The sequence below is a fragment of the Kwoniella bestiolae genome, chromosome 2 (genome assembly GCF_000512585.2).
Source record: "Kwoniella bestiolae CBS 10118 chromosome 2, complete sequence".
In the NCBI taxonomy this organism is placed as follows: domain Eukaryota; kingdom Fungi; phylum Basidiomycota; class Tremellomycetes; order Tremellales; family Cryptococcaceae; genus Kwoniella; species Kwoniella bestiolae.
In genome coordinates this window covers 3,941,074-3,964,453 of record NC_089242.1, presented here as the reverse complement: position 1 = coordinate 3,964,453, position 23,380 = coordinate 3,941,074, and the positions used below count along the sequence as shown (strand labels likewise).

Here is a 23,380-nt window from a genome sequence, read left to right as displayed (position 1 = left end):
CAGTCATCGCTTATTATACGCATTATACTGTGATTATTCTATGTGTTATATTCTATTCTCCATCTTCACTGCCCAATCAACGTTACATCGAACGACCATGTAACATTGTCACGTAAATTCGGGTCCCATCTCCTTCTCCCCCTGGCGTTGCGAAATCTATTATAAGTATCTTGATCATGTATCGCCTAACTCTTGTTGGAAGCGTATCTACTCCTTTCCCTAATCTTATGACCACTATTCGCAATAACAGATCATCAGCATATCTTCCAGCACACTTTCTTTGATGAAGAGCGGTTAGGACCACTTACTACTTGATAAACAAGAACGGAGCAGGTACGAATAAGCATGCCAAACCACCTAGCAGACTGTTACCTCCCCCAATGCCCAAGTGCTTGAACAAAGCATGGGCGAACAACGGGAACGCAGCACCCCATGAAGATCGGAAGAGATCATTGAGGGTAAAGACGGAGCTGATCTCCTCGTAGAATACATCACTAGAATGATCAATCCATCCATCATCAGCTTTGGCTCTTCCAGTGCAGCTGAATGAAGGGGATGATGCAGAACTCACCCGAAATACGCGAAAATGCACTGGAACAGGATGAAAGCGCCGATACCGAAGAATCCAGTGAATATTGTTGGGACGATCCAATGGACGGACTCGTATTGCCCTGACCAGCCGAAGCCGAACATCGCAATTGGGATACAGACGGCAGCGATGGGAGCGGGGTAGAGGCGGATCTCAGGGCATGGGATCAGGCCGTCTGTCACATGAAATTCATTTGATTAGCGTCTGAACTATTGAGTGGGAAAGAGATTCGGGTGCAGGGGGAAGGGGTACTCACTATTGGCATCAAAGATTGGTTCCAGGTATCTATGGATATAATAACAGAACACTGCACAGGCTGCCCATGCACCGACGAAGATACCCAAGAAGCTAATTCCGATGATCAGTCAGGCCCTTAGATGGCAGAGTGAGGCGGACACTCACGCTGTACCAGACTCTCCAGGGTTGAACCCGTGAACTTCCATGTACACCAAGGGGAAACTTTCAAACCAAATGTAAAGGAGACCTGGTGTGAAGCATGATCAGCATAGACCTGATGATCAAGGTAAATGAAGTGGACATACCATAGATAAGGGCGAGGTAGGTATTGTAGACCAGTAAGATGGGGTCGAAGAACAGTACGAATGGTTTGACCAACGCTTCATAGACTACTCTACCGCCTGACAAGTGGCTGGAATCGATCATGGCTTGAGTCTTCAGATCGTTGTTGCCGGTGATTCGTCGTAGTCTTAACATCCTACGGTGTAAGATCTGCGCATTGATGAGATGTTGTCAGTATCACAAGGCAGATTCGGGAAGTGTGAATTCAGGACTCAACCTACATTTTTACCTGACGTCTCCGGGAAGAAGATACAGATTAACACGAGACATCCTCCTGAAAGCCATACAAGGACCCTGTTTGGTATTTGTCAGTATCGGTTTGTCGTTGAACGGAGACGCAAACAGATGGAGTGATTGCTCACCATAATGGCCAAGTCCACCCTTTCGCCTGATATGTGAATCCACCCAAGAGTGGACCGATGACTGGACCACATACTGCTCCGCAACCCCATACTCCGATCGCATAAGCTAGATGTTTGGGTTTGAACATCTGCAATACCAATGATGCATCAGTCTCAGTGAACCACATCAGAAAGTCAACGAATGAAATGACGCTCACATCTCCCATGGTTGCACCTCCTACGGCTAAAGCGGGACTACCGAAGAAACCAGCGAAGAATCGCATGGCAAGCAAGGTGTGGATATTCTATCAATAGATATCAGTGAGTTGACTTCTGGTGGATGCAACAGGAGAAGGGCAGCTCACGTTGGCATATATCGTTGGGAATTGCAAGGCGACGAAAATGAAGAGAGTAGCGACGTCTATCGTCAAATCATCACATGGTCAACTCCTCATGGGTTTGTTGAGACCTGAAGTTGGCAAGGCTGCACTCACAGACTGGCATTCTTCCAACATTTGATAGCTCGGTGATTGGTGACCATAGCATCGGTCCAACTCCATAACCAATGACGAACGCTGTTAATCCCACCAAAGCTGTAGTTTGGGATACGGTGAACTGTTCCATTATACCCTCTATACCTGCTGAATAGATTGAGGACCCAATGTAGACTGCGAAAGTGAGGAAAGACATCTGTAGAGCGACAAAGGTCTTGTACCTTGTCGACCAGTTATAACTGCACAGTTGAGCTGATGTCAGCTCATATTCCATACGTGGTATTGAAAAGTATGGGCGGTGAGTGATCCAGTGACATCAACCAGGACAAGGGACAGTGGACATAAGAGCGACTCACGGGTTCTCCGGATCATCATCGCCATACCAAGTCACCAAATTCGGATCTTCCTTAAACCCTTCTTCAGCTTGTTGTTCGTTATTCGCCATCCTATCGGTACGATTATCCTTATACTGCCCCACCGTCTTCTCCCCTCTCCCCTTTTGCAAGTTCTTGATATTTTCCTGGTCCTGATTCTCATCGATGATTGTCTCATCCGAGTCTGATCTACGCGGTGTGTTCTGACCTTCTACTATCGTAGCGTCATCGTTGGATGAGGGGGTCTCGTATCGTGATACTTTGCGTGGAACGGGTGTCTGTTTCTCTGACGTTCTTCTGGCTATCTCCTCCTTTGTGTATCGATGGGGACATTCTATCTCATCTCGATATTTCAATAGTCTATTACCCGATACTAATCTGATGATGGTTCCTACCAATGTGGTCTGGAAGGCGTTGTAAGGCATTATGGGATGTGCTGTTTGGGTTGTAGGTGAGTGTAAGGAAATTTTACCGATTCAGTAGTCAACGTGTATCCAATATGTTGGAGTGACCACTAGTGATGATAGACCTGTTGTTGCGGAACGGTGTCCAGTCAATCACGTATCTCGATCTGGTACAATTTGCCGGTCAGCCTTCGAAGAGGCAATGCGATGAAGAGGTAGATGAAAGACGCCAAAAGAGGAATGTACCATAACATATACGTCTATAATTTTATTATATATGATAGAGTGACGTCGGTAACCGAGGGCAACGACAATTCAACGTAAGAACATATGATGGATTATGATTGACTATGATTATTCAGCTCATCATCATCTCATCTTGGGTATGCTCATGGCCTAAGGTGTACTACGAGCTACGAGTACTCCGTCGGTCTCATGTCTTGTTCCACCATCATTCTATCGTTATCGGTTTGGTCGTCAGAACGGTGAATGCTTTTGAGATTATTCATTTGAAATTTTGAATGGCAGTAGTAGTAGCTGGAGTGGAGCGATTTGGTGGAGGTTTGAACCATTTGGTGGAGGTTGAAATCAGGAGATGAGATGAGATCGATCAAAGATCTCTCAGGGTACTGGTACTACCTGTACTGTACATACAAGTGTCAGTGACGTAGTTCCCTTACTGCAGTCTATGGTATACCGCCGGCTTCACTCTATCAGGTATGAAGAGTGGGTGGGTGCTTGCTCACTCGCTTCGTAACGGTAGCCAAGCCATTATCAAGAATCCCTGGTATACAGGTAAGCAAAATATAAAGCAAAAATCACAGTCATTTGTCTCATTTTTCTACTTTATAAGCTTGTACGATCAGCCGAAACCACATGAGATTACAAAGGTGCGATCAGAGGCAGACGTGCGAAACAGCTGACGTTCTATTGCAGAATGGAAGGAAATCAGAGACGCAGTATAACTTGTCCAAACAATTCGACAATCACGCAAAGGGTCGATGGCGAGCAATGTTATATCCAGATGCATCCTTTATTGAGATGTTACCACGTTCTCGTTGGACATGAACAAAGGGCGAGGTGAGAGTCAGAGCCAGGTATGCTGTGCAATCCGAAACAAGATTGTAAAGAGACTTACAGTCGAGTTTGGATATTTGTGTAGAGCAACATCTATAAATCCACTCTATCCGCTTTTATCATAGAACATATTTCGATTACTCTTACCCTCAGATATCCATCTGTCCAGTCTCGCAAGCATGTCGAACCCTCGAAAGACTGGGATTCAAATCAAAGATTTACTAAACTGCGAAGACACATCCCCGACACCGACTGCGACTGACTTCAACTTCGATTGCGGCAATACCAAGCCGTACTGTGAAGTGTCTACGGCGTCGGACCATGTATTTGAACGATCGAAACACCAACACTCCAATCATTCAGCGTTGACCCAATCACGGGGGTTACCCTGCCTTCTGTCTAGTTCTGAGCAGACTCTTCATTCAACGTCAGGGCACGTCCCAGGATCATCGGTTCCACTCACAACTGTTACTAAAAGTCTAAGCAGTCGCGAGAAGGTCTATCGGACACATCGAAGGCAACGAGACGAAAGCACTGCGTACTGCCCAACTGACCAAATAGGTTATATGCTCGTTGAAGAGTTTGGAGAAACAAATGTATCAAGATGCCATGAGGAGAGAAAGGGATTTCTGTGGACCCATCTCTCGAAAGCTTTCAAATCGATTTATACCATGCCGGAAAGATGGTTCCATGATGGTTATACGGCAAAATGTGAGTATAGTATCTTTTTTCGGTTCTTGGCTTATATCGCTCCAACAACTATCATTGATTGTTGTTTGACTTGCTATCTTGCTTATGTGAATGTGTCCTGCAGGCGCCTACTGGGGATCAGGGGGCTCCGGGCAATACCTTGATGTTCTCGAACGCTCAAGAAACAAGTTTCGTAGTTGGTACGACAGCACTCTTATGGAAAATGATCACAACCTCACAATCAATGAAAAAATCGAAAAGTTGGTCGAGCAGGATTCGAGGAAGGCAAGCGAATTATTCGTAGATCAGATTACGAGTATTGGTGGATGGAGTCGCATCGATAGGACCGAGCCGGAGTTCAGAGATGAGATCAAAAGGGTGGTGGACAAGCTGTCCGAAATGGTTAAGCCGAGTTTGTTAGAGCTGAATCGGAAGAGATATGAGGTGATTTGCCGAAGGAGCTCTGCGATGATACAGAAGCGAGCTCGAGAGATCGAAGAACCAACCTCAATCCCTGGTCGGATAGACCAAACGTTCTAGTTGGGTTTCACTGCTGAGCATCCAACATGTGTCAGATAGTCTAACAGTTTCTGCGCCAGAAAGATCGGGTATGACGTTGACTATTCTCTCGGAGATTCGACTTGCTTGAATGCAGCCTCTCCGTGCATACATCCTTTCTTGAGGGATACGTGACCTTTCGCTTGAAACGAACCTATATTGACCATCTTCTCCATGAAGGGAGTGGTTTCTTGGCTTCCAACCAAAGGAGAGAAGACGCACATCTGCATACACTGACCTATCATACCTCAGTGTAGAGTACATGAAATATACCAATTTGTTCGAGCCTCTCGAAAGAAATTGTGCTTTTCTTTCTTTCTTTCACCTCCTCGAGTCATTACATCAAGCAAACGAAAACAATCCATTAGAAATGTCGGGGTCAACTCCAGGATTTACGATGGCAGTCAATAGCATTCTGAATAATGATGCTGATACCGTAGACGACCATATCAACACTACTCCTGCTTCATCAAACCCAGGGCTATCGAACGGATCTCCCAACCAAGACGTAGGTAGAAGCTCTGACCGGACGCCTGGCGATCATGGTGGCAACGAGAGACATCACGATAGCAACGACAGAGATCACTATACCAACAGCAGAGCTCATGATAGCAACAAGAGGGATCATGATAGCTTCATCGAATCTTCATCGAGCGTCTCTGAGGTTCCGCCAAAGCGTACAGCGCCAATTATGATGGTTACAATGTATCCACTCACCTGCGAGGGACAGAGTGACGCCAAGGTACATAGAGCGGCATCAGCATCGACTCCAGCGACGGATGTACCTCCTTCTCGTGCACGTTATCGTACGAGACAACGTATCAGGGATGAGAGCGACGAGTATTCAGCCGTCAATGAGCTGGCTCATTGTCTCATTGAAAAGTATGGCGAGGCACCATTACGCTCATGGGAGAACAACAAAAGGCAGTATCTCTGGACGTATCTCCCACATGTTTACTCTGAGATCAGGGGGGATGAACGGATATTGCCGGGATTTTACCAAGTCAAATGTGAGTTTGACCTTTACTCCTCCCATTACTTCTGTCCTCTATGCCTGACTCGTGATGTGTGCGTCCTACCGCTAGACAAACTTTGGGGATCAGGTTCGACAGGGAATTATCGCAAAGCCTTGTCGGATTCCCAAAGTGGTTTCCGCTCATGGCTCAATCAGGCCGACCTCTAATATAAACCTTCCCCCCTGGTCGATCAGAACATCCATCAACTAGCCAGACGGGATGCTGAGGAGGCAAGTGAGCTTTTGACCCGTTATGTTATTGAGCAAGAGAGCTCGATCGCTCTTGAGGTGGACCCGAGCTGGAAGATGACAGAGGAGATGATGGAAGAAATCAAAACTGTGAAGAGGATGTGTGCTGACCTGGTGGAACCGAGTTTGATGAGGTGGCATCAGCATCGATACGCTTACTGAAGCGCAATATATATGCTTTCATTTGACTGACAAGAAAAGATATTTTGAACCACGACGCTTTTAGCGTATTCTTGTTGATAGTCCTCGATTTACATATCTGAATTCTTATGAGCTTAGTTTCCTGACCCTTTGGAAGGATCTGTTCTGCCTCAGACACACCTTTTGACTTCTGTTGAGGCTCCGATAGATGTGAAAGCTGAAGGGGAATTGCACTATTTCGGCGAAAAGCAGGCAAGCTGCCATCTGCGATGTCATTTATCTACTCTCTTACGCGTTATAATAGCATACACTCCTACTCTTGCAGAAGGCGAACCAGAATTGTTTAACGGCGGAGATTTAGGTAGAAATTGCCAGCATCAGCTCTACGTGTGCGTTAAATATCTACCAACGTCTGGCTGATGCAGACACAACCACAAAATCGCGTCTGAACCGTGACAAGAAGCCTCGCGGTTTTGGATATTTATACCACGGCGCCACCTTGAGGGTTGACAGTCTCGTTACCTGTTGGACCATGCTTGAGAACCTTGGTGAAGCCGACCACTGTCATCCAGTCAGGCATGATTACGTCTATACAAGCACGTCGAAGACTCTCAAGGTGTGAGGCTTATCGACCGCAACACCACAACTTGGAAAAGCTGAAGATCGCAATTCGGAGAACCAGCGCTTGGTGAACAAGCGGAGCAGTGGCTTATCTAGACGTTCTCATCTCAGGTCCTCGCAGATACTGGCGAAGCTTGGTCTGTTCGACTTCTCATGAGCAAGCCATCTGGTGGTTGAGCCAATCCCAAATCAGGTGTCTTACAACACCACCTCCTCAGTTGGCGACAGGCATTGGGGTTTGAAGAGCTTTAGACTTCTCATGTCTTCGGGATTCATTACCCGCCTATTCACTCCGCTTAAAACCCGAATGGTGCATGCGGATGGGACGCGCACTTTCTCCGTTCTCTTTCCGTGTAATGGATACGAGATGATCCGTTTCAGGATCAAGACCCTTGATTGCGTCCATAGCGGGCCATACCGCGAGTCTAATGGTCACCTGTCCTGGCTCCATTTCAGATTTTGCCCTCATGTGTGACATTCTGAGTCCATCCTATCTATGTGGGGCCGCGAATGGAAGGCTCATCCAGGTAGATTCGAAGCCGATGAAAGACCTCTACCAGATGTGACAGTGCCGCCTTGTCGATACTGAAGTTACGAAAGGTGAGTGAGGGGTCGAGATTGGCGCTGACCTCAGCTCTATCACACGCTGCACGGCTTTGACAACGCTCCCATGACGTTGAGTAAGTGAGACCGATAAGGAGAGTGACTGAACACTTACTTCCTCCTTCGAGTCCAAATCACATTCGGTGCCGCTTCAGTGTTCATGCTCAGTGAGGTAGGAGCTGACCCCGGCGCCAGCGGAAGTGGAACCAATGTCGAACATCTGGATAGCTGCGTGAGTGGCCTCGCCTCGATTTGTATCCGCATCAGATGCTGACTCCTTTGCAGATAGATTTGATGCGTCGATTAGGTGAGTTCTCTCGAATCATGAACAAGCTGACAGGAAGTGACAACATGGCAAGCGCCGGATCGTGCTCTCGACGTCTTGCTGGACCTGCGATCCAAATGGCTGCCGTCTATCAACCACGCAGAGGTCACAGGGACAAGTTCGACGACTCAACATCACAATGCAACGGACCCATTCGGCATGACTGATTTTGACCAGCTACTACTGTCGTTTGATCTCAGGACTTTTGGTGGAATGTCGATACCGCAAGATCAGGAGGCAGGTTGTATTAGTAATCGTGATCGTGAGTAGACCAGGCAATGAGGGAGATAAGTTAGGAAATGCTCTGGACATGTCTGAGGCATTGTATTGTATGTATACTGTTGTGGCAAGCTCTATCAATGACCTAGTGAAATAATTTGGAAGGCATGAGCTGTAAACATATTCACTGGACTATGTGCATTCCTATTCACGCTCACGTCCGCGGTGTACGCATCGTACTGACTGCATGCAAGTGGATTTTATGTCTTCCATGATCAGTTTCATGTACTATCAAACGTGACAAAGCCGGCACATTCGATTGTTTATCTGGTTGTTCGGAGCCGGAGCTAGCTGAACTTTTTCACGGAAACATCACCATCAACAGAGTACTAGAATCATCCATATCCACGGGAACACAAACAGCGCAAACAGAGCTCTTGTGGTAAGACGCCATGTTGGAGAGTCTTGGAATTTTCACGGAGCAGTATCTGCAGAATGGAATCATCTGAGAACTGCAACAGCTTCGACTAAGGCCGTATCCCTTGTTCCGCTGCGACTCCCTAACACATCTTGGATTGTTGCTTCTGCCACAGGCGCACTGTTGGGCGGTGCGTCTCCCTGTCAGCCTCAGAGACATAACCTTGAAAGGATGAGATTCTGAACAAAAGAAACTACACCAATGAAAAGGATGAAAGCGAAGGCTGGGGCAACATTTAGCTGTACATTCATGTATTTCGAGGTAGCAGTGCATTGCGTTCAAGGTTTTGTGGGATTTCAGATTTGGCGACGTCCTGTCATAACACTTCATACTTTTGACTTGCCACTTGCCTGTACCAGAACGACCCGTGATGACTGGTCATGGATCCACCCCAAAATCTCTCATGTCAATCGATTACATTTTGTGTCCAAATGACGGGAATATAACAACAAGCGGTAGCGATACCATTGGAATATCTGCTCAAGGTCTTTCCAGTTACGGACCGGTATCAGATGCTCAAGCTACATTTCCGCACGATTACGGTCTCAGTACGACCCAAGATGGAGACAGCGATCACAATGATGCGCTGGCTCTTGTCGGCGCCTCAGTGGGGCCAGGTTCTCTCAAGTTTGTAACCGATCCCTGGGCTTCCAACAGAACGTACCGATACGATCGTTGTACATCGACAAAATACCCCCAATACTGTCCGTTGAACGAAGTGAGCCGAATGCTCATCACAAGTGTGGGGGAGGCAGATCTAATGCCTTCCAAGGCAGGCACGGCGGCACTGATATGGACTCATTTCTCGAAAGCATTTGCCTCGGTACGCACCCCGGGGCTATGGTTCGATAGTGACTACACCGTGAAAAGTGAGTGGATTGTGTCGAGTTGAACTTTTACGGGGGATCACCTCATCATGGTAGTGCAATCTGGCATTATGCAGAAGGACCTCTGCTCGTAATCATCCTTTTTTCGCCACTACAGTGCGAGTCTGTCGATTGCGCTGACCCACTTGGTTATTATTTGGCATAGGCCCCTACTGGGGATCAGTGAATGGCAGGAGGTTGATGTATATGCTCGGCCCTTCGAGGGTACAATTCGAAAGGCATTTCGGAGCGGTTCCATACAGGAAGAACGAGTCACTTTCAAGGGAAGACAACTTGCGGCAAGTGGCTAAGCAGGAAGCGAAGCAAGCTAGTAAATTGCTGGTTGACGAGCTGACATCGATGGGTACCTGGCCAAATGCGGCTGGGGTGCGAGCTTAATATGAAGATGAGATAACCATGGTCACGAACAGGCTCGCAGAGGCAGGTGAGGTGATGCTTTTCAATTTGTGAATGGGGTTGAGTGAAGAGGACGAAAGGGAAGCGAATCAAATAGTGACGGGCTATGCCGAACTCCTTTAAGGATAACTTGGCAAGCGGAAAGGGGAAAAGCTCGAGAGCTATCGTTCGTATAGGTTATCATATCGATACGATTTCATGTATGCAGCACTCGGAATCGATGTGAGAGATTTGGAAGATGGGAGATCAAAGCGAGATCGAGCTTGTTTCGAATCTGCTAGACTTCCATCGGGCATATACCTGTACCACCACGTTTACGTTGAGTACAGTACATATAGATCGAGTTGAGGAACATTGGACGTTACATGATTTCGCTAAGGTATATCTAGAGTATGTATATAACCTATGACAAGACTTATTATATATCCTACAAGGAGAAAGCTACATGCGCTAGGATGGATCATCGCAGATACGGAGGAAAGATCGAGTCAAGATGAGTGGCAAGATGATTTAGCGATAATTTGGACATGAGTTACAAGTATTAGATGAAATGTAGTTGATAAGATACGTCGTTACTTGAGTAAATATATTCCGGAAACAAACATATCGAATTTGAGAATAAAGTAGAAGAAAGATATTGAAGGTGGATATTCAGATTGACAGTGAGGACAGCATTGAACTGATGAATTAGGACATCAATTTCCCAACTTCGATGAAGGGCTCAGAAGTGATCTGAGAAATATGATGTCTCCACACGGCATAGAGCAGACAAATCGTCATGATGACTTTGACAAGCGTTCCTAATCATGATATATATCAGCCGTCAGCTGATTCGCTCATCCTGTGAATGATACACCGAAAATCGGTACTCACTCATAGTCAGCCATCCACCTTCTTCCCTCTTCGATAACATCCACCTCACCCTACCTCTACCTCCCTTAACCGTCAACGTAGGTTCCTTATACGCCAATCTCCGCGATACTACTCTGTTGACTAGGGATAGTCCCCTCCGTTGTCTCGGTGATGCAAAGGGTGTCGTGCTCTTTTCCTCCGGTGGTGTGTGGGGTACCACCTGAACGGATCGTTTGGATCTGGATATTCGAATGGATTCTCTGTATCCATCTACGCAGGCCTATTGGCAGAATAGGCCGATCAGTAATAAATCCAAAGGTGAGGATGCCTTTTGATATCTAAGGGGTTAGATCAAAGAAGCGATAGGAAGATATCGTACATGCGATATATAGGAGGAACAGGACCCACCTCCATAGCATCCCACCATGTATATCCCTTGATTCCCTCTGTCGAGCCTCTTCTACCCATCTCCTTTCGATGTTTACCATCCATCACCAACCTAGATATGAGCTCTGCGTATCGCAAGGACAAATCCTGGAAATGTACCGAATCCGATTTACAAGCTTGTGGCCAGGTTATCTCCTTGTCTTTCTCTTTCAAGGAGGTGGAGGAAGGTAAAGAGAGGAGCAATCCGGTTCTGTTGTGGGATACGAGGTCGCGAGTACCTTCTGCGTCTAGACCTATCACGGGCTATACATCGGCAAGAGATCTAGATCGTCAATACTGAATTCTACTTTCTCGGTTCGACTAAAGAGAAAGAGGAGAGTGGCTTACCAAGCCAGAGGCCAAAGCTTCGAGAACGACTTGACCGAAAGTCTGATGTAGCGTCATTTCATATCTCATAAGCCTCCCATCTCCGGTCATTGCTATATGTCAAGGCAAGGAAAGGGAAATGGTACCAAACTCACCTCAGTGAAACTTGGGAAAACAAAAATATCCGCCGAAGCATAACATTTTGCCAGCTCTTCACCCTGCCTATGACCCATGAACGTCACGTCCCATCCTTTCTCTGAAGCACATCTGGCTTCTAGGTCCTGTCTTGCTGGACCATCTCCTACGAATACTAGTTTGGGTAAGGGTGATCCGGCCGGAAGGAATTGCGAGATGCGGGAGTAGGCGGATACGATCATCTGGAGGTTCTTCTCCCATGAGCTATTGTACAGAGGGAGTGATCAGTATCTTGGTATCGAAAATAAAGCTGGACGAAGGGTTCTTGAGAGGGGTAAGAGAAGAGGGTGCTATGGCTCGATGAAATCGCAATGACTCACATTCTTCCTACATACAGCAAGACCACTCTATCATCATTCTCAACATGTCCAACAGGTACTTCATCGACAGGTCCATTCCATGGAGTCAGCGGTGGCGTCATCATTCCCTGTCTGTCCATCATGATTGTGTTCTTCTCATATCCCTTGAATACCACCTGCCTATCTTCGACGTTGGTGACTCCCCAACTTGCCCTCAATGCGCCATCTCGCTTATGAGGACCGAATTGACTAAGATCCACTCCTCTCGGCCAGAGTCGTACTCGGTCAAAGGACTGTGACTCCAACATTGATTTGGTACTTGGACTTGGACATAGTGTGAGGAGTAATTTGGAGTAGAGAGACGATTGGAAAGCCCAGATGATGGGTGTGAGGAAGGAGAGGCCGAATAGGGTGGCGTAGGTTGCCAAGTTGCTGCGGTAGATCAATGGTCAGTGTGACCTTCGCGAGGTGGAAAGGGTTAATGCGGATGTATGAGACGATATGGTACCCGATAGAGGGAAGAAGGAATGATAACTATTCCGATAAAAGTCAAACTCACGTATGATAACTAGCCACCACCGCTCCACCCAACCCTTTTCCCATGGTCGGTGACTCGCCCTCCTGGGATAACCACTTATCCCCTGCCCAACCCAATTCCATTGCTAATATCGTCTGAGCTCCGAGCCATATCGGATCTACGAAATGCACTACATCGGGCTCCCAATCCCTAATCACACTGAGGAATTTCGGTCTGAGGAAGTTCAACTTCAACCCCGGGTATACGATTAGCGGAATACCCAGTGTTCCTACCAGGGGGTGAGAGGCGTATGTGGAGATGTTGGATGAGGGACCGAGCAGGATACATTCGTGGCCTTGCGATTGGAGGTGTTCGAGGAGTCTGGACAGGGTTCGGGTCACGCCGTCTACCTTGGGGAGAAAGTTTTCTATAACATCGAAGGGGTAGGATATCAGTCTCAGCTCAACGTGGGTAGCAGAGGAAAGTGAGAGAGGATATAAGTGGTTGTTGCTTACCAGTCACAATAACAATCCTCAACCCTTTCCTTCCCCTTTTCTCACTCAACCAAAGCTCCCTCTCATCCTTCTCCGCCTCGCTCATCCCCTTTCGCCAGACGTGTTTGACCGGATCCTCCTCACTTTCAGGTATCTCCTCTGGTATGGAGTCGAGGTCGAAATCAGGTATCGCAGATGCCAGAGGGGGTGGTACGGAGCCTACACCGTATTTCCCATCTTGGTGCTTCTCCTGAGTGGGAGATTGGTAGGCTGATGATTCGGGTGTCTGGGGTGGAGTGAGTGGCCATGCTCCATGGGTAGGGTTACTCCTTGAAGAGTTGGAGCTGGTCTGATGGCTTGACATTATGGGATGGTTGTTCTCTGCTAGACGGGGTGTTGTAGTATGTTCCGGATGAGGGGAATGGGTATGGTGATGACCTTGATATGTTGTTTTCTTGGTTATAAATCCTCAGGTAGGCCTTATTATACCAAGATGATTATCGATGGTGCTGGTGATCCCTCGCCTTCGAGCCTATGGCCGTTCGTTTCGAGGAGAGGCCGTCCAGTCTAGGTGTTCGTATATACGATGGGTCCGCCTATGGTACAGGTCTCGCCTTGAATGTTCTTCTGTACTGCCGCTGTCTCCAGTCTGCGAATTTGATAGCGAAGTGAGAGAGGTAAGTTGAGCGATGGTGATTTGATATATCACGATGACCTGCTAGGCGAGTTATGTACAGTTATAGGCAAGTAGGATAAATACGGTATACACAGGCTACAATCAGTAAGTAGAAATAAGTAACTGATGAAATGAGAAGTCAAATGCAAGTCAATAAGTCATTCATAGACGTTCTCTCGCCACTAAACAACCATTCACCACTCCACCTTGTCATATCGATCTCAACGGATCAACAAGGACAGGATGTAAATAGAACGTTGGTTATTGACCCCCGCTTCCCTCTTTTAGCTCATATCGGGAATGAAAAGTACAGTAGAAGATGAAACGCGTTGAACAGTATTGGATATGTATCATGCTGATCCAAACCCAAGTGCTGTAACAGTGAGATGATGAGAGCTAGATCCAAGATATTACAGACACGTTCGTGTATATCTCATATCTCAGAACCCCCTTTCCGCATAGCGTTGTTTGGTTCACGGCATCAGAGTGTGTGTATGTGGCGTAACTTAGTGTTTATTGATACGACGCCCCACCTAGCAGCGATAGGAGAGATGAGAGAGATAGAGCATGTGTGAGAAATAGGTCAGCAACGTGTTTGATGAGAGTGCGGGAATAGAATAAAACAAGAAGAGGAGATAAACGTTCGTGATCTCTTACTTGGATGTTTATCGCATCAATCTCTCTGAGCGGGGTCTCCATCGAACGTCTTTATCACTTACAACTGTAAAAGTGCCACATTCATCACCAAATAATTGATTAAGGGTACCAGATAACAGGCTATCGCACATGCCTAACCTCACACCTAATTTCTTGATGCCTCGTTCAAATCGCCGATATGTAACACCGATTGACCAAATTGAATCTAAACTCAGGGCTTGTTACTGGTTCACTCTCACCATACACTCACACTCCTCTTGCTCTTCCTCTTCTTCTCTCTCTCTCTCTCTTCTCTCTTCTCTCTCTCTTCTCGTTATATCATATTCTCATCCACAACATCATATAGACACTTAGACCCAAGCGAATCATCCTCTAAAAGTGTCTTCTCCCACTACTGGCTCAGCCCACACACCCCATAACACAGCAGCTCAATTACTTCATACGACTTACATAGCTATTACAAACAGATCATTCACAATGTTCACTCTCGCTTAAGAGAACAGTCTTCACATAGAGAAGAAACCAGTCGTTCATACCCAGAACGATACTTGTCAAGTTATCACCAACCCCTTTTACATTTACCTACTTCAACTAGATCACCAAACAGAACTTCGGTTCATCAAACTCTTGCCCAAGATGTCTTGCTTCACTCAAATACCAGCGTGTCAACAAAAAGTCCAACAACAACCACAACAACAACAACTCCGAACTTGTCAAGCTCGGTGTCCAACTCGACCCCTCCCCAACGCACTTACCTAGTCAACCGTCACATCCAGTCCGAGGACGTTAAACTGTCTATCCAAGAGAAGACGTGAGTGGTTACTTCTCCTTTCATACACGTCTACACAGCTTCACTGTCCCTTCTCAATTACACATAATGGTTACACGTGGCTGATAGTGTTTGACTTTTTGCTCTCCTTTTACCTTCTTCTGCACTGCAATACATCATCCGCCTTCTCCGACATGAACGACACACAGTTATCAGGAATATCTACCTACACAAGGTACATCATCATCGAATACATCCGCGTTCACGCCATTACCTACTCGATTACCTCCCCCACCTCTCACAACCCGACGTCACAACTTGGTTCGAGCATCAACTCAAGTCTCACCCAACGTGCAACCACAACAGCAAAAGACGATATCTACCCGTCGTCAGCCGAGTATACCTCTGGAACAACCAATTCAAGTTCAACCCGCCGAGCCAATCACAGCTCTGAGCTTCACCTCAGCCCCTTCCTCCATCTTACCTAACCTTACCCCCGAATCAATGGAATTCACTTTCGATAACCTCAACATGAACATGGAGTCGGTCGATTGGGATCAGTTCTTGGTCGACGCGGATCTCGGAGAGACTACGGCTTTGCCCCTGATGTCCAACTCCGGTTCCAACTCACCAGCACCATCCGACTCTCAAATCGCTACTCCCAAGTCCACCGAGTCTGAACAATCAGCCGCTCTTGACCCAGAGACTGATTTCGACTTCAACTTTGATTTCGACCTTCCTTCTGTTGTTGGCATCACCCACCAACCGGAGGATATCCAACAACCACCCAACTTTAACTTCGACTTCACCGCTGCTCCTACTTCTTTACCTGTTCCGGGACCTGACGGAAGAGGTACTTCCGATCCTACCATGACCAACACTTTCGGCCTCACCTTTGGTGATTTCGGTCTTCACACCGATCTTGGTGCGGATGCTGCCAGTCAATTGGGTCTCACTAACTTGCTCGGCAAGTTAGGTGAACCCAAGACTATGCAACAACCCACTTCAACCGGATCGGTCAACGATTTAACAGATGCGTATGCCTTACTTGACAAGCTCTTACCATCTGCTACTTCGACCATCTCTTCACCTACTTCCATCCAACCGTCTCAGCTCTCTCTTCCACCCAGCCCACCATCCTCCACTACTCTCAAGAGGAAATCATTCGAGTCTGCTGATGGTGCACAACCCGCCAAGAAGAGAGGTCGACCACCCGGTTCAGGTTCCATCAAGACCAAGCCTCTCTCCCTCCAAGGTCCAGCCTTGGGATCCCCATCTTCATCCTGCGCAGACGAAAGCGAACTTGGTTCTCCCTCTGCCTCCACTCCAGCAATCATCAAGAAGACCATCTCTGGTAAACCATCTACTGCTCGACCAAAGTCTGTCGTTCCCGAGAAATTCCTCAAGGATGGTTCTGCCCAATCTATACTGGGTATGGATATCAACCAGATCCAATCTTACCCTTCTTTCGACATGCTCTTGAAGGATGTCTCTGAAGACAAATTACAAGCTGCCAAGGAGTTTGGCGAGAGGATCGCGGATAACCGAGATAAAGCCAAGGATGCTGCCAAGAAGTCTAGGGATGAACGACGAGCCAAGATCGAACGATCTGAATACCTCGAGAAGAAGGTTGAGGACTTAGAATCCAAATTACAAGGTCTCACGGGTGTACTTATGGGATTGGTTGATAGGGGTTTGATCGGCAAGGAACAGATTGCCTCGTTCCTCTAAGTGAACGGAGTCATCGGTCTTCCTATTCCGTCAAATCTGGTATCACCTAACCATCAAAGAGTTGAGGTCAAGATTGGTCCCGTCACAGCTCCACTCGAAGTTATCAAATCCAAGTTGAATCCAATTCACTATCCACCCATCTTGACCTCTTAATCGAGCGTCGAAGATACAAGTACAGCTTTTCGGTCATATCGATGAAAGCTTTTCAAATTAGGACATTCAGTTATTTATACATGTCCATTATACGTCAAAAGTCGACATATCGACACACACTTTCTTTTTCTTTTCTTATCTCTTTTCTCCTTTCGATTATTAACAATCACCCTCACCCTCTTCCCACTATTTGTGTGGATACTCACTCGTTCAATCGTTCAAATCGTCCTTGCCGTCCTTTCGTATATCTCTTTCTTTCGTTTTAGTCTGATAGTACAATCGATTTTAATACCTTTTCTTCTTATGTTGATCTATCGGTCTATCGTTTGGTATATATACCGGATTTACTCTCTTGATTGACAGTAATCCTTTTTTTTTTCTGTAGCTGATGATCTATCATATATCTATGCAAGTGATCGTGAACTTCTATCTGATCTGCATCTGCTCAGTAGACATCCGAGAACGTTTGATGTGATAGCAAGTTGATATGATGATGATGATGACGAGAATGAACCTCCACTCTGTATGACCGGATATATAAATTGCACTTTGTCAGCTGGATCGCATCCTATCACTTTCTCATCATCTCTTATCATTCATCATCATCGATCATCCCGTCGTGATACTACGACCCCACATCCTACTTGCGATAGTCTATCTATGACCATAAGACCATAGGACCCCCATCATCGACCAAGACAAGTGAGATCGATAACAGAACAGGTACATCGCAGAGGACGCAGTCGGTACCACGACTGAAACGACACAATGAGATTTTTCACCTCGTGCGAACCTGATCATACACCTATTGCAGAAGTTGGGAAGGGATGGAGAGAATACGAAAAAACTTGGGAAGATCCCGAGGGACGTGGACGGTGGAAGAGCAAGGTGTGTGTTGGGAGGTGGAGTAGTGGTGGTGATGCGCCCGTGAAGGGGGATTCGACATCTCCACTTGTTGGTGGTTGGGCTGATGGGAACATGAAGAAAGTTGAAGAAGAGAAGAAGGTTGGTGATCACAGTAAGGAAGAGGTCGGGCCAGCGGGATCAATGGGGGGTGATGGGGATGGTACTTTTGCTGGGAATGAGCGATCGAGTGAGTTATCCGATCCATCTATGGTTGAAAGTACACTACACCCATCATTTCCTTTCTACCTCCCTTCATTCAGACTTTGTGATGTCTCTTGAAGCTACTACCGTATACCTATGAGTCTCGGACACTGATACTAATACCTGTTTCGTAGAATCCCGCAATATGGTCATACTCGATACGATCCTCCGCTCAACCTACCGAGCAGGGTACAACGATGCGCTCAAGATCAAACCTTTCTTACCTTACTCCGATACCTCCTCCTCTGATCCCTCGCAAATCATCACCTCTCGTGAACCTGTCGAGGCCATCCCATCAAACATCAACGGTATACTCCTCATCGGAGGACTGATCGTAGCATTCACGGGATTGATCACATACAAAACACATAATAAAATGAAAGACGTTGAAAATGGGTTGAAAGAGGTCTTAGCGCTTGTAGAGCTGACGAGGGGTAACGAGGTGAATAGCGCCGGGAAGCTTAGTAGGGAGATTGGAGGGATTAGGAAGATGTTGGAGAGTAAGGTGGATCTTGAGGCTTCGAACCCTTCTTCCGCTTCTTCAGGGTTAATGGGAGATGTCAAGGGGAGAGCGAAACCCAATTCCACGCCTTTCGATACTTCACTCAAGACGGTTCGATCGGATAGTATCACTCTCAACGATGAACAGATCAGATCGGTTATCAGTGAACTGCGCAATGACCTTAAGAAGGAATTTAGGATGATAGCTCGAGATTTCAACGGTACTCAACAAGACTTGACGATTCTCAGAAATGGTCTAGAGGAAATACAAAGATCCATTCTGACATTGACGGTACCTTCGTTGTTCGAAGGATCTGGATCTGGGAAGATCATGGAAGAAATCCAAAAGCTCAATACCTCTTCTCATCTATTGAGTGACAAGATCAATAATCTCAGTAAGAAAGTACTGGGAGATATATCCGGTGAAATCAGCTTGACCAACCAGTACTCCAAGCAGGGTTTGAATAGGCTTGACGAGGTTAAGGGGATCTTAGATGGTTTGGGGAGGGATATCAGGGAGCTGAAAGAGAAGGGTACGAGTAGGGTTGGGAGACCTAAATCTGGGTCTGGATCTGGATCTGCTGGATATAGCTCTAGCTCTGGCTCTGGCTCACCTGCAGGAGACGCTCCACCATCTACAGTGACCACGGATAACACGACCGGAACTGCCCCTCCTTCATCGGCTGCATCAAGCCCGACTAGACCTCCCGTCATCCCTAATTTAGGATTGAATCTTGGACTAGGAGGGAACCACGACGTAATGCCTTTGGATGATATACGAAAGGCCATACTGGGCGTCAAGAAGTCTTATCTCAATGATCAAGGTAGAGGGGTCAAGGAGGATAAGGAGGGGGTTCCCCACAGGGAGGAAGAGTTATCTAGTGACGGACTGAAGAAAGTTGATGAGTCGTTGTCATCTCCTAATATGCGGGATGGACTGGGAGAGAGTGGTCTTTCCGGTCCGACTGAGGGGATCAAGTTTCAGACTCCCCTTGAAAGAGTCAAGAACCCATACAAGCTCAAGAGGCCCCAAGTTGATAATTCAGCTTCGATTTCGTCAGAAGCGATACCCACCGCTACCGCCGGTGCAAAGTCATCTACTTTGACATACAAGAGAGAAGATGACGACGATGAAGATACACCATCCCGCCCATCACCACCACCACCACCACCACCACCTTCAGCTCAAGGTCAAGCCCAATCCCGCCCAAACGCTCCGTCTCCCAACGATGCAACTCGCCAAAGGCAGACTCACGGGCACGCGCACTGGTGGACTGTCCATTCGTTCCCCCACAGTCACGATATATGGCGAATCAAGGGATTTGGGTGGTACAAGCCTACTTCTATCCAACAGGAAGTACGAAGGGATGGTACTACCGCAGATGAGGAAACAGATCGGAGTATTGGAGCTTGGGCTTTTGGGAGGGTCAGGAGGAGGTTGGGGGAATGGCCTTTCCATTGATCGTTTGGGTTATTTGGGAAATGACCCTGTCTGATCTGCCGTGAGAATTGAAGATTTGAGTAACGATTGATGTCATTGACATATATAACTCTTTCCCCGTTGTACGGCCCCTTGCCCTGTTATATGAGTAAAATCAGTTTATCGTATTGTTCTCTATTCTCGGTTGTAAGATGTACTTCACCGCTCATGCATTGTATGTACGTCTCATCTCTTTGTGCTATGCTATGTGATGCTATCCTATGCACGCATGCTATATGATGAACATTGTAATAAAATGATGTTATTGTGTTATTATCGTTATCTTACATTTACCCCTGCCCCTTCGCCGTGCCTGATTTCATCCTTCAACTGATCATCATCTTTTGTTGTTTTTTCATCCATCTTTTGCAGTTGATCACTTCTTGATGTCTTTTGGTATAATGATACATCTACCCCTTCCCCTTTCACTCGCTACTCGATCTTGCTCCTGTATCATAATTTGAAAGCAGGAGCAGAAGAGAGGAAGAAATCATGAGAAAATCACCTTCCGCTCGGACTTCTACGATGATTGGATTGTGAAGTGAAGTCTACTCTGGTCGACAATGCATGGTATATAAGAGGGGTGTATGGAGATCATTCTTGTCTTCTTTTTCAGTCGTACGTTCACCTGATATAACCTATAACGAACGACTTTCTTGAGGTATACTAGATTGTATGCCCAAATATCTGGAATCGTTTGGTGAATCCTTATATCCTAGTAGTGTCGACGAAGACGAACAAGCTCAAAACCAACCACAATCAGGTGAGTAGATAACCCTACCTAGTCAGGCTGTGTCACCCTTCCTTGCTCTGCTCGTGCTGCACTCCTATAAAGCTAGAGCTTACTGACGTGCGGATTTGCTTCAGACCCTCCACAACAAGCACAACCCCAACCCGAACCCAACCCACACCCCACTCACCCACTATCCCAAGCCCTCTTCCAAGCGATATACAATAAAGGCCACCACGACGGTTCCTCCTCGACCTTGCTCCACCGCATATCAAACTACATCACCGCCCACCCCATCCCATCTACCACCATGGTCCTCCTCGTCACTTCCGGGGGATATGCCCTCTCGGCTTCCACCAGAACGCCCAACGCTACGAAACGATTCCTCGTAGACTCGGCGTCGAACAAGAGCCCAAGCATGAGAATGCTGAGTACCACCCCGTCTTCCATGGCTAGACGACCACCCTATTCCTCTTCCCCCTCGGGCCCCTCTGGGACTGAACCCTCTGCGCAAGAGTACAAAGAGGCCTTCGCAAAGTTGCGTGAGGACCTTCATGCTGCTCAGGAGTTACTCACTACAGAGGACAACATCGGGACTCAACTTGATGGGAAGGTTGATGTGAAGGATGGAATCAATAGATCTGGTGGGACGAAGCCTGTCATGTTGTCGGACGCTCTACTGGAATTGCTGGGTCGCCAAGGGTTGCAGCCTGGTGAGAAGGTGGTATTTGATATGAACACTAAAGGGGAATGGAGCGAGGTGAGTGCATATCCCTTCAGACGGGTTTAGCGAGGGTTATCTACTATCTACCTGTGGCAGGATGATGTACATTGCTAACATGCTCAATCTCACCCGTAGCCGGAGATTGTCGATGCGACTGAAGAATCCGCTGAGGGAGAAGATTCTTCCATCCCATCTACCTACCTCTCCAACGCTGGCAAAACTGATTCGTCCGAGGGTCTGACGCAAGATGAGGTAGACGAAATCAACGCTCAGACTCCCAGCTCACCAATGGCTGATCCCGCCGTCTGGTCGAAAGTTCGCTTCTCAATTGTCGAGTGGGGAGAGGCATCTCATTGGGACGACGGCCACTATACGGGACCTGGGACGTTGACTATCAAGATGTGGAATGATGAGGGGGTGAGTGGTCTTAAGTACTACTGGACTGCTGGTTGTACCCGAGTCAAAGCTAGAGTCAGGATACCATCCGACAAAGAAGGCTCCAGGTGTAAGAGAAAACATAGATTGTCGGTCTATCGCTAACATACTATTCTGTCATCTCGCAGACCATCAGCAACCGAATGACCGTCCTGACTTCGTTCGAAGAGGGGATACCAGTATCAATCTACCGTAATGGGTTGATGTTTGAGATTGATGAAACTCCCGAGGATCTACCAAGCGGAGAACCGATCTGGAAATTTGAGAGATTGCTCAAGGACGTGAAGAAGGATATCGAGATGAAGGGACTTGATGAAGGTGAATGTGAGTAGTAGGAAAATGCGCTTAAACCAATTCCTAGTCCAGATGTATACTGTACAGCTCTAATATCCTCTGATGTATGTGCAGTATACTCCCCCACCTCATCTTCACGGGAAGACCTCGACGAGCCCACGTTCTTCGATAATATCATTCTCTCCAATCGAGAGGCCAACTCACACATCTTCAAGGACCCTGTCCCTCCCACCAAACCTGAAGATCTGATCAGGGCAATTGAGAATGACCAGAGAGTGGAATTTTGGCTAGATGAGAAGATGGGGTACGCTCGGGCTGTGGGGGAGAGTGGAAAGGTGGAGATGTGGAAAGTCAGAGTAGGAGTGTACGAGTGAGTCAACTTGCAGTAAGGTATTGAAGTCATGGCATGACTGAGCTGAGGTTTTTCAGACTGTACGATACACCCACTTGGTCCGAATTGCATGGTGTGGTCTATTTCAATGGACCTCCCCTTAGCATCACCATTGATAGGGAATCTGAATATTCCGTGGACTTGTTCCCTGGTAATGAGGGACAGTGGGTGGTGAAAGGTCAAGAGGAGGAGTAATTTATTTGGTAGGGGAGTGTCTTGGTATAATTATATATCAGAAAATACAGTAACTGAAAAACAGTACGATGGATTGATAGAGGATTGGAATTGGCCAGACCAGATATACACAGAAAAGAACAAAAAATATGAATCGGATGTCGAATGGCTCATGCGAATGTCCGATGTATTTTGCTTGATCTGTTTGCGACTGACTACGGACTTGCACTGTGTTTCATCCTATACTATCTTGGTCTGATAACAGGTACGAAACTTCGGAGAACCATCAGACCAGTTTCGATATTTGCAGATGCATCTATCCAGAGTGATACGATATTTATCTATCTATTTTATTGTATATCAATGTCCTAAATCCCTAAAAGATGATTATTATATTTTACTGATTGG

At 46.9% G+C, this 23,380-nt stretch overlaps 7 protein-coding genes across 7 annotated transcripts; 5 read left to right on the top strand and 2 right to left on the bottom strand.

The window, feature by feature from the left end:
* Positions 1–185: 185 nt before the first annotated feature.
* I302_104637 (uncharacterized protein) lies at positions 186–2,802 on the bottom strand (the record flags this gene model as incomplete). The annotated part of the gene is made up of 12 exons (XM_019189996.2): positions 186–234; positions 309–494; positions 572–764; positions 846–937; positions 992–1,073; positions 1,132–1,318; positions 1,390–1,462; positions 1,531–1,658; positions 1,728–1,814; positions 1,875–1,930; positions 2,004–2,242; positions 2,360–2,802. The coding sequence occupies 12 exons, from the start codon at positions 2,800–2,802 to the stop codon at positions 186–188; spliced, it is 1,815 nt and encodes a 604-aa protein (XP_019049558.2).
* Positions 2,803–5,503: 2,701 nt separating this feature from the next.
* I302_104636 (uncharacterized protein) lies at positions 5,504–6,289 on the top strand (the record flags this gene model as incomplete). Its single annotated transcript, XM_019189994.1, has 2 exons — positions 5,504–6,116; positions 6,192–6,289. 2 exons carry the CDS (start codon positions 5,504–5,506, stop codon positions 6,287–6,289), a joined length of 711 nt encoding a protein of 236 aa, XP_019049556.1.
* A 2,871-nt stretch (positions 6,290–9,160) lies between these two features.
* Positions 9,161–10,022, top strand: I302_104635 (uncharacterized protein; the record flags this gene model as incomplete). Its single annotated transcript, XM_019189992.1, has 2 exons — positions 9,161–9,626; positions 9,790–10,022. The coding sequence occupies 2 exons, from the start codon at positions 9,161–9,163 to the stop codon at positions 10,020–10,022; spliced, it is 699 nt and encodes a 232-aa protein (XP_019049554.1).
* Positions 10,023–10,727: 705 nt separating this feature from the next.
* Positions 10,728–13,514, bottom strand: I302_104634 (uncharacterized protein; the record flags this gene model as incomplete). The annotated part of the gene is made up of 8 exons (XM_019189991.1): positions 10,728–10,840; positions 10,914–11,172; positions 11,301–11,582; positions 11,667–11,708; positions 11,801–12,044; positions 12,161–12,571; positions 12,699–13,083; positions 13,172–13,514. 8 exons carry the CDS (start codon positions 13,512–13,514, stop codon positions 10,728–10,730), a joined length of 2,079 nt encoding a protein of 692 aa, XP_019049553.1.
* A 2,242-nt stretch (positions 13,515–15,756) lies between these two features.
* Positions 15,757–16,983, top strand: I302_104633 (uncharacterized protein; the record flags this gene model as incomplete). Its single annotated transcript, XM_019189990.1, has 1 exon — positions 15,757–16,983. One exon carries the CDS (start codon positions 15,757–15,759, stop codon positions 16,981–16,983), a length of 1,227 nt encoding a protein of 408 aa, XP_019049552.1.
* Positions 16,984–17,904: 921 nt separating this feature from the next.
* Positions 17,905–20,206, top strand: I302_104632 (uncharacterized protein; the record flags this gene model as incomplete). Its single annotated transcript, XM_019189989.1, has 2 exons — positions 17,905–18,229; positions 18,378–20,206. The coding sequence occupies 2 exons, from the start codon at positions 17,905–17,907 to the stop codon at positions 20,204–20,206; spliced, it is 2,154 nt and encodes a 717-aa protein (XP_019049551.1).
* Positions 20,207–20,899: 693 nt separating this feature from the next.
* On the top strand, positions 20,900–22,993 carry I302_104631 (uncharacterized protein; the record flags this gene model as incomplete). Its single annotated transcript, XM_019189988.1, has 6 exons — positions 20,900–20,987; positions 21,092–21,714; positions 21,814–22,095; positions 22,242–22,437; positions 22,522–22,777; positions 22,837–22,993. 6 exons carry the CDS (start codon positions 20,900–20,902, stop codon positions 22,991–22,993), a joined length of 1,602 nt encoding a protein of 533 aa, XP_019049550.1.
* Between the last annotated feature and the right edge of the window lie 387 nt (positions 22,994–23,380).